Below are 11,087 nucleotides of genomic sequence, written 5' to 3'. Positions count from 1 at the left end.
GGGGACACGCTTAGAACACATCTAGTGCAACTCTCTCATTTTATAGTACAGGAGACAGAGGTCTGGGGAGATGATGTGACTAGGGGATTTGTATCCATGAGTTTAAATACTTGAAAGTATTTCAGTTCACTCTCCAAAACATCCTATTATCTCTCTTCACAGTTCTTCCTTCCTCTTTTCTTTTTTTTTTAAACCCTCACCTTCCATCTTAGAATTAATACCATGTATTGGCTCCAAGGCAGAAGAGCGGTAAGGGATGTGCAATGGAGGTTACGTGACTTGCCCAGGGTCACCGGGCTAGGAAGTGTCTGAAACCACATTTGAACTCGGGACCTCCCATCTCTGGGCCTGACCCTCAATCCACTGAGCCACCAGTTGCCCCCACAGTCCTTTTTTCTTCTTCTTCTTCTTTAAACCCTTACCTTCCATCTTAGAATCAATACTGTGTATTGGTTCTAAGGAAGAAGAGTGGTAAGGGTTAGCCAATGGGAGTGAAGTGACTTGCCCAGGGTCACACAGCTAGGAAGTGTCTGAAACCACATTTGAACTCGGGACCTCCCATCTCTGGGCCTGACCCTCAATCCACTGAGCCACCAGCTGCCCCCAGTCCTTTCTTCTTCTTCTTCTTCTTCTTCTTTTTTAAACCCTTACCTTCCATCTTAGAATCAATACTGTGTATTGGTTCTAAGGCAGAAGAGAGGTAAGGGTTAGCCAATGGGAGTGAAGTGACTTGCCCAGGGTCACCCAGCTGGGAAGTGTCTGAGGCCAGATTTGAAGTCTCTGGACTTGACTCTCAATCCACTGAGCCCCCTAGCTGCCCCTTCGGTCCTTCCTTCTTAAGAGGAAAAAAAAAAGACTATGGAGAAAATGTATAATGCGAATACTTTATTATCAATGAGTGACTGGTATTAGCTTTTTGTCTGGGTATTAATATTTAAAAAACCATACACCAAACCCAGGTTTTTCACCTAGCTCTGCTGTATCATTTTTTTAAAAAAATCTGTATTGAAAGAATTATATATAAGCCAAAGTGCGTTTTCATTTCTTTGTCCATATACACATTGCACCATACATAAATAATTACATTGTAAAATGACTCCATCATTACAAGTATAATATATATTTCCATATAATATATAAAACTTTATATTAAATCTAGGTAGATGATATTTGGGGAAGTCTGTGGGATCTTGCCTCTCTCTGTGCCTCCCTCCCAGGGGCTCTTCCTGCCGGAGGCCAACCGTTATCTGTTGTTGCTGAGTAGAATCTCGAGCCAGCACGGGCAAGAGGTGATGAACTGTCTGGAGTAGCAGGGCCCCCAGCCCTTGGCAAAGCTGATCCTCACGCTGTTGGGGTCGTAGGGCCCGTCGGCGTAGTCCAGCTCGGTGGCGTGCTGCTGGAGGAGGCAGGACTTCTCGAAATCGAACACTTTGATGGAGTAGCCCGGCATCACCTTGCGCACGATCAGAGTCCGGCAGCTGGGAATGTCCAGTGTTGGGGAGTTGACGAAGATGGGGTGCTCGCCCCGGTTGTACGCCCACACGCCGTCGGGCTCCTTGCTGAGGAAGATGCCGTAGCCGATCTTGCTGCGGGTCCTCCTGACGGTCTCGCTCCTGTGCTCCAGGTTCAGCTGGCCGAGGCAGAAGCCGTTTCCTTGAGGTAGGTCATAGAAGATGCTGACGGACTGTTCATACACCGTATAGAGGCGGCCCACGCGGGTCCGATGCTCCCAGTAAGCAACGTTACACCAGTGGCTCTGCTTCATGGTGTCAGGAGACATGCTGGCGTCTGCGAAGACCAAACAGAAAGAGAAAAGGAAGAAAAAGTCATTCCCACACGAGAACCACTTAGAGGGAAACCGACCCAGCGCGTCTCTTTGGGCCCCCAGGAATCCGAGGAAATCTACGCTCGGCTCATCCGCCAGGGCCGGGCTGCTTGGCCACAAGGACTACTTATTGTTCTAACCTAGATTTTGAGACTTCTTTTCAAAGCCTTGAACCTTCGGAAGGGCTGACGTTAAAGGTGAGAGTTCATCTGGGCTAGAGAGGACAGAAGTAGGAAGACGAAACCCTGACCTTCCGTCTTGGAGTCCATACTGTGTATTGGCTCCAAGGCAGAAGAGTGGTAAGGGCTAGGCCATGGGGGTCAAGTGACTTGCCCAGGGTGTCTGAGGCCAGATTTGAACCCAGAACCTCTCATCTCTAGGCCTGACTCTCCATCCACTGAGCTACCCAGCTGCCCCCCACAATCTGCTTTCTAAGGAGTCGGTAAGGATTAGTCTACCTGGCGTTCATAGGATCGTGTCCCCTCTCTGGCTCCCATTTTCCTCAAAAGAAAAAGGAAGGTGGCAGAAGCTTACGTGAAAAGACTTTTGTCTCCATACCAAATCAACCCTGGGTCTCCTTTAAGGTCATGCAGAGCAGTGCCATTGAGGCTACTCAAGTTTGTTTTGTTTTTAACTCTGTATTTATTTTAGAATCCTGTCTTTCTGTGTATTTCTGGGGAGAATGTCAGTAAAAATTTAGGAGATAGCATTGGAAGTCTGCAGTCTAGAAGTTCAAGGTGGCAGAAGCTTACGTGAAAAGACTTTTGTCTCTACTCTCTAGGAGACAGAGGAGAACCAATTTCACAAATGCAGCGTATCTGGCAGGATATACTAAAGTGTAGCTCAGACACTCAACTGGAAAAGGATGCTGTTAAAAAAAATAAAGAGGGCAGCTAGGTACAGGGAAGAACCCCAGGCTTGGAGTCGGAGGGATTAGGGTTCAAATCTGACCTCAGACATTTCCTAGCTTTGTGATCCTGGGCAAGTCACTTAACCCTCCCACTGCTTAGCTGTCGTCACTCTTCTGTTTTAGAATTGATAAAAAGACAGAAGAGAAGGGTTAAAAAAAAATCAAATAAAATAAATGGATGGATGGAACTATAAATGTGCCATCCTCAAAAATAACCTAGGAAACTTGAGCAAATGCTCTCTTTTCCTTCCTGCATACTCAACGCACAGATGTATAAACATAATATTAACCCACGAATCCACCCAATGCTTTTATGGGGCATTATGCATGAATATAAGGTGAGGCAAGTTTGCTGCCTTACAGAGCCTTCCCTTTCAGCGGGCAGAATAAACAAAAAATAACAAATAACGTAAGACAACAAGGAGCTTATTTTTGTGATCGACTATGAAGGTGAAAACTTCCCCTTCAGAGAGGAAGAAGAATCAATGAGCTTCGGCTGGAGTGTCCAGTGAAGCATCATCTTGGTTGAGGCTGAGATTGAGAATTGACGGTAGAAGGTGATTATCTCTTTAAGTGTTAAAGGGATCAGAAAAAGTACTTTTGGGTAAAAGGAAAGTTTACCAACAATAAAGGGCTTAAGACATTGCCTCTGTCATAAATGAACATTTTGAAGCATCCAGAAAAGAATTTTGGTTTCAAAATTTTTCTATAGGTTGATAGTGTTTACAGATAGGAGCTGAGCAGTTTTGGAAGATATGGAGATTCCTTAATTTCCTTCTTCCTGCTAAACCCTTATCCTTTCCATCTTTGTATCAGTTCTAAGGCAGAAGAGTGACAAGGGTGAGCCAATCAGGATTAAGTGACTTGACCAGGGTCACACAGCTGGGAAGTTATCAGAGGCCACATTAGAGGGTAAAACTTTTGAAAATGAGATATTATAAAACACTGATGACTGAAGGACAGTCTTTTGAAGTTCTGTTGATTTCACTGGGAAAATCTGGAAAGATGTTTTGTTACTATTTAACTGCCACTGAGTGCCAGGAAATGGATTTATACCAATAAAAAATATAGAAGATAAAGGGCTAAGAAGCTACAGTTTAGAGACTGAAGAGACCAGAGGCAGGAATAGTCAGGTGAAAGAATTCAACTTGGTGATCCCTGTGATAAGTTGGAAACTTATTCCTGTGATAAGTGTCACTTCCAGACACTGATCTTCAGCATCCACAGAATCGTGGGTGGTCTCAAGTCTCTCAGATGTGTGTATGTTGCCTGTTTTCTATACTCTCCCAATGCATACAAACATACATGCATAAGATCAGAAAAGAGGCAAAGTCAGATTTTGTCACTGCTGTATGGGATGTTTCTGAGATTTAAATGGATGTTCCAGAACCCTGAGTAAGTAAAGAGCGGGCTAAACTTGTTTGCCTTGCTCTGGCCAATTTGAACTACTTTGCTACAATTTGATTGGACAAGCCCACATCCTAGTAAGTGAATAGTTGGCCACAGTTGAGCTGCATTGGGCAGAGATGGCCTGCTTACTGGCTAAGTGTTGCAGTTTTCTAGCTTAAAGGGAACTGTTATCCCAATTAAGAGGTTAACCCTTTCTAAATTAAAAAAAAAAAAGTTCTTTCCCCATGGTTCCATGATTCATGTTCTCTCCCTCCCCGCTTCCATAGATGACAAGCAATTCCACTGGGTTATACATAAATTATCACTCAAATCCTTTTTCCATATTATTCATTTTTGTAATAGAGTAATCAAGTGGTTAACCCTTTCTAAAGGCCCTTTTAAGAAAGATTGTAAGTTGAAGAGAGCTTGTAAATGCTGAAGAATGGACGGCAGGGGAAGGGAAGGGCGAGAAAGGAAATTTGCCTCGCTAGAATAAAGTGAGGACCAGGAGACAAGTAGGAAGCAGAGGAAGCAGCTTTGCACGTCTCTGTTCCTAAAAGTACGTGCGACATTAAAACCTAACGCCCAGAGTTGTGAGTTACACTGAGAACAAAGCTGTTCCTTCCTTAGCTTCCCTGCCAAATATCTGTGTGTACCCACTCTCCCCCACAGATTCTGAGGACATTGGTGGGAGAGTGTGACCCAGGTTTATGTGTGGACTGTGGATTATTTACATACTTGCTTTAATATTCCTATCTGCGATGTTATTATTTCTTGGTTATGTTTAAAATGCAAATGTTTAATTGTGAGCTTCTGGCTTGTGTGTAAATGGAAACGCATCAGAAGGGGCTTGAGAGCTCAAGTTGGGAGGGTAGGTGTTGGGGGGTATTCCGCCTTGGAACCCAAAGAGAACTCAAGTGAGACGGCATGCTATTTTTCTGGGAAGTTGGATCCAACAGTACAAGAACGGGTGGGTAGGTATCCACACTCCCATGTGATGAGTTTGAGGTGCTACCTTGTTCCTTGTGTTGCGTGTGCCTTAAGGGATGAACAGAATTTGAATAAGTGGAGGCTAAGGGGAGACCATCCCCAATATAATCTCAGGCAGAGGGATAGGAACATACGATGTTGAAGAGCATCCCTCGGGGATGATACCCCAAACCTGCCATCAGGGGAATCTCCCTGGCTCTGGGATCCCTCTGAAGCCAGGTCCTGACTCAAATCAGGGATGTGTTCTTGGCTGCTTTTGGCCAGAACAGTCAAACCATTATCTTCATGTGGAATGAACAGGTGGGGAGAAGCTGGCTCAGCCCTTGGGGGTGGGGTGGCAACCAACCACAGAAGGGAAGAGATTTAAGAGATGCTGCAAAATAAAAATCACTGGGCTCCTCTGCTCCGTGTGCTCTCTACCCGCTTTCAAGTCACTGCCTGGCCAGGACTGATTACATTTCTATTGTCGACTCGAATTATTCTCGGAATAAAGGCGGGTAAGTTCAGTTCAGACAGCCTTTATTGCTTGTCATAAATGATCCACGTGAAATTCAAACACATTCTAGTTTAAATTTCAGGGAACAGCGGAGACCTGGGCTCAGTCAATATTTTCATCCACTGGTGCCTCCTAAGCGGAGGATTGGGTCTTAAGCTAATAAAATCACCATCCTTTACAAAAGAAATACAAAGAGATCCTGCATTCATGGAAATGCTGACTGTCCTTCCCGAGCTTGAAACAAAAAATGAGGCTACAGTTTGGAAGGCCAAAGACTAATTTCCTTGCTGGCTGACCTGAAACATGCCCCCCCGCCCCCCCCCCCCCCAAAGCACCCATGATTTGTGCACATTGCTTGACAAAAGAGGTTTGATCACAACAGCAGAGGCCTCGAAGGCCAGGAGCTTACATTTTCATGTGGAGCCCCCACTCTAAAGCCTGAAGTCTGAGTGGAAGGAGACTTCTGCTCCATTTTGGTTGCAATGGACTCTACTCAAATGATATGGGTTTTATCTCCAAGGATGGAAGGACCCCAGGAGGTACTGAGCCAACATTTAAACCCCACACCAAGGTGGTTTGGGGTATGGAAGAACAGTTAGTATTCTCCCCCTACTTTCCTTCGTCTTTCTGCCTTTCCACACCCACAGTTGTGAGGGGCCCCCTCCTGCCAAGGGCCTTGGTTTTCTACTCCCTAACCCCAAACACACATATATCAGTTCTCTGGGGGAGAGGGGAGAGGTCGGGAATAAACCTTTACACGGTCCCATTGTGCGCTAGGCACTTTGCTGAACACTTTTACAAACAGCAGCTCATGGGAGCCTCATGATAACCCTGGGAGGTAGATGCTTTTCCTGTCCCCATTTTACAGATGAGGAAACTGAGATGAAGTTAAGTAACTTGCCCAGGGGTCACCCCCGAGTAAGGGTATGATTTTGGATTTAAAGTCCAGGCTTTCTGACACCAGGACCAGGGATTTATCCTCTTTGTTCTCGGTCTCTTGACACACACGGGACTTGTTCTTGACAAAACCCCAGGTTAGCTTTTACAGGTGCCCGCAATTAAGTGAACAACCAACAGAATGACTAAATGAACAACCGAAATTCTAACAGGGAAAAGGCTTCCAATGGCTTCATTCATTATTCAGCCAGGGGGGCTGTTCTTCAGCCTTTCCCCTCCTCTGCACAAAATATGCCTGACATTCTGGTTCTGGCCGGGCGTCCCGGAGTGACAAAGACTCGGCAAGGGAGCTTGGCATCCGAGCCCAGCTTGTGCTCGGCCTGGCATTAAGGTCCCTGACAACAGATCACCAGACTCTGTCCTGTTGACCTCCGTGCCTTCATGCCATCAAGTCTGATTAACTCACCCACCGAGTGATGCCATTATTTTGCTTCAGAGACTCTATTGCCGGATTTAAGCCTCCAGCTGACAGTTCCAATGGCTTTCTTTCTCAAATGGCCTTGGAGGGGAAAAGCCCCCCTCCTTCTTCTCCTCCTCCATTATGGAAGGGTTCAATTGAGCCACACTGTGGGAGCGCTTAAAAGGAGCCGTACAGTGGCAGCCCCTGTTCCAGTTTGGGTAATTAGACAGCGAGACTGCTCCGCCAAGACCAAATGTGTGGGCGGCTGGGGAACACCCCAACCTCAAGCCCAGACTCTGGAAGACCAAGTAGCTATTGTTTCCGGTCAGGACCAACCACACGACACCCACACTGGAAACCTCACCGCTGAGAAAGCATTCTCCATCCCATGGCTTCACATTCGTCTGTTGGGGGATGGAAGGGAGCAAGGAGAAGGGCCAGCCATCCCCATGTTCAGCCCAGAGTCCAGGATGCCGGGGCCATCCCGAGCCACCATTGTTCTGTCTCTATTCAAGAAGCGAGGATGGCAGTAGGAGCCTGGAGGTCCACCAGAGACCTGAGTGGAGGGCAGGAGAGTAGTCTCTGCTGACCTCTCTGTTCGGCCGTGCCCAACTCTCGGTGACCCCATTTGGGGTTTTCTTGGCAAACAGACCGCAGTGGTTTGCCAGTTCCTTCTCCAGTTCATTTTACAGAGAAGGAAACTGAGACCGTGGCTTGCCCAGACTCACACAGCTACTTAAGTGAGAAGCCAGACTTGTACTTTAGCAAGATGAGTCTTCCTAGCATTCCAGCCGCCTTCCCTCAAAGGGCTTCGGAATTCAGGTGGAAAGGGAGGTGAGAGTAATAACTGATAAGCTTGAAAGCGTTTGTGGGTGATATAAAGATCAAGAATATCAACAGAGAACACATATATATATTTTAAAAATAAGTGGTTTCTCCCTAAAATAAAAAGCTTTACAAATATGATCTTATTTGAGCCTTGTTTATAACAACTCTGTAAAGTTAGTCCTATAGGTACAATTACCCCCATTTTACAGGAGTAAAATGAAGTCCTTAAAAGTTAAAATGACTAATCCATGGTCACACAGAGCAGGCAGTAGCAAGTGATAAGAGTCAAATGAGTCGTGCAGGTAGTGAAAGCTGGCCAGAAGGCAAAGGGTTGAAACTGACCAAATAAAAATAATGTTTAAAATTAAAAAAAAAAAGAAGGCAAAGGGTCCCTTTGATCCTTAGGGTGTACGTACACACACACACACACACACACACACACACACATGAAAACTTTATATATCACAGTTCTAGAGCTGGAAGAGACCTAAAAGGCCATCTAATTCAATTCTGTTATTTTACAGATGAGTAACTGCAGCCTACAGAGATTATACAATTGGTGACACAGGCAAGATTTGAACCCAGGTCTGGACATTCAAGCCTAGAGCCCACATTTCCTGACTCTTCACCCAGTACCCTTTCTCCTTTATGACACTATCTTCTTGCATTGTATTAAAGGGGGCAACACAGTGGGGTGGAAAGGATCTGAATCTGGACTCAAAGCCTCTAGATTTGAATCCTGGCTCAGCTCTATGACTCAATCATTCTAGATCTAATCAAGTCAAGAAGCATTTATTGAGCTCTTCCTAGATGCCACATCAAGGCGTACAATCCCTATGCTAAGTGCTGGGAATATAAATTTTGTTTTTCTTCTTCATTTGTTTTGAAGAGGACCAACCACATTGTGGAGGGATGACTTCACTTGCTTGTGAATTGGATTTAAGTGAGGCAGAGTCGCACAAAAACTCATTAGTCTCACGTTCTCCTCCAGTCATCTAAGTCCAGTGGCGAGACCAACGTTGGGATGGCTGGAGGTGGCCTGGGACGCAGCAGACGACTTTGCTGTCTTCAGTGTCTCACCAAGCTCTGAGTGCTCCAAAGCACTTGCTTAATGGCTGTTGGAACACACTGTTCTCACCTGCCCATTCTGCCAGGGAAAGTCCTTACATGCCTGAGGTAGACACCCCGAAGGGAGGGTGGAGGCCTGTTGGGTTACCTTTCATCTGGTTTAGTCCCTGCACACAGTACAGCTTCTTGGAACCACAGGTGAGAGTTGGGTGACAGGTGAACACCAAAGCGGTGTTAGTCCTCCCTGAACACAAATACAAGGACAAAGAAAGGCAGCCCCTGCCCTCAAGGAGCTTACATTCTAATGGGAAAAACCAACACAGAAAAGGAAGAGGAGATGGGAGGAGAGAAGGTCCTTAAGCTGGGGCATGGTGGAGAAAAAAGTCCAAAAATTAGGAATAGAACCTAAAAGGGAATGAGAGGGAACCCAACATGGCAGACCTAGGCTCCCCCCCTTAAAATGGAGGTGCTAGGAGGAACTGACCAACCATAGATCTAAAGGTGGAAGGAACCCAGGGGGCTATCAACTCTAGCTATCAACTCCCCATCATTTTACAGATGAGGAAGCTCAAGGTTACCTCTAGTGACCCCTTCCAAAAGATAATCCTTCTCGGAAGTGTTTGTGATGGATCTTCCTATTCACTCCACTGTGTCTCTCTGATGCTGTAACCCCCTAGCCTCATTTCTATCCAGAAGATCAGGGTTCCAAAGCCATAAGAGCTTTTATCTGTCCCTCCCCATCATTTTATTTTTCCACAAACAGCCCAAGAACCTGTTTGAAGATGGAAACAACTTCTTCCGCCATGCCATAATTCCTATTCTGTTAGAAAAACTAGAACAAGGGGGCAACAGAGTGGTTCAGTGGATTGAGAGCCAGGCCTAGAGATGAAAGTTCCTAGGCTCAAATTTGGCCTCAGACACTTCCCAGCTGTGTGACCCCCATTGCCTAGCCCTTACCACTGACACTAAGACAGAAGGTACGGGTTAAAAAAACAAACCAAAAAACCAAACCAGAACAAAGTAACAAAAGTGCCAGATTCTGAAATGGAAGGAAAAAAGCTTTAGAGATTACCTAGAACAGAGCACTAAACTGAAATTCAAAATCAAATGTTCCAGGTCATGTAGGTTTTAAGACAGAATTTGAACCTGCAAACCCACTATTCAGCACCCACACTGTCTGTCAGTAGAGAAGAGAGCTTCCTCTGCCTATCTTCACCTTTAACTACTGAACAGGCTGACTGGGGGATACTATGGCCAATCTGGACTCTTCCCCAATCCGGGGTCCCGTAGTTAATGTTTACTGTCTATTTCACACAGAGAAGACTATAAATTCTAGATGTCTTTTACTTTTGTGTCAGCCCAGAAGGGAGCCAGGCACAGGGCAGGTACTTGGTGACACTTCTTTACTAACAAGTTAGTGAGAAACGGAGATCACATATTGGTGTGGACGCCTTGTGGAGACTACTCCATTTCCAATATGGCATCACTTCCTTTGTGGCCCACAGGGCCTGGAGGATAAATGCTGACTGGAGACAAGAAGGGATCACTGAAAACACTTTACTTTTCACGCACTATACTCTTGAAGCTTGGGCTTCAAGCTAGATGGCACAGGGTACAAAGGGCCTGGCCTGGAGTCAGGAAGACTCATCTTCATGGATTCAAATCTGGCCTCAGATATTTGCTAGCTGGGTGACCCTGGGCAAGTCATGTAACTCTGCCTCAGTTCCTTTTCTGTAAAATGAGCTGGGGAAGGAAACTGCATACTACTCATGTATCTATGACAAGAAAACTCCAAATAGGGTCACAGAGAATGGGACACAACTGAGAATTACTGAATGACAACAAAACCTTCAAGCTTCTTACATAGATCTTAGAGCTCATCTAGTCTACCTCCACTATTTTTTTTAAACCTTTACCTTCTGCTTTGTATCAATTCTAAGTCAGAAGAGTGGCAAGGGCGAGGCAATTGAGGTTAAGCAACTGGACCAAGAACACACAGCTAGGAAGCATCTGGGGCCAGATCTGAACCCAGGTGCTCCCAACACCAGGCCTGGCACTCTATCTACCTCTATCTCCACTGATTAAAAACAAAAGCAAATAAGGAACCCAAGATCCAGAGAGAAATGTATTGACTTGCCCAAGATCATTCGGTTCAATAATAATAGTGGCAAGCCTGGCACCCAGGAGGTCTGTGCTTTTTGTTTGCAGATGGGCCAGTGGATAG

The 11,087-nt window shown here is 45.7% G+C and overlaps 1 protein-coding gene across 1 annotated transcript in view; it reads right to left on the bottom strand.

Moving 5' to 3' along the window:
- Window positions 1-870: 870 nt before the first annotated feature.
- Window positions 871-11,087, bottom strand: part of SMAD6 (SMAD family member 6) — a 111,837-nt gene continuing 101,620 nt past the window's right edge. The window contains exon 4 of the mRNA XM_001367295.4: window positions 871-1,788. Coding sequence (XP_001367332.2) covers window positions 1,244-1,788 — 545 coding nt within the window. The 3' untranslated portion in view covers window positions 871-1,243. The remainder of the gene's footprint in view (window positions 1,789-11,087) is intronic.

This window comes from Monodelphis domestica, chromosome 1 (genome assembly GCF_027887165.1).
Source record: "Monodelphis domestica isolate mMonDom1 chromosome 1, mMonDom1.pri, whole genome shotgun sequence".
NCBI lineage: Eukaryota > Metazoa > Chordata > Mammalia > Didelphimorphia > Didelphidae > Monodelphis > Monodelphis domestica.
This window is presented reverse-complemented; position numbering and strand designations above follow the sequence as displayed.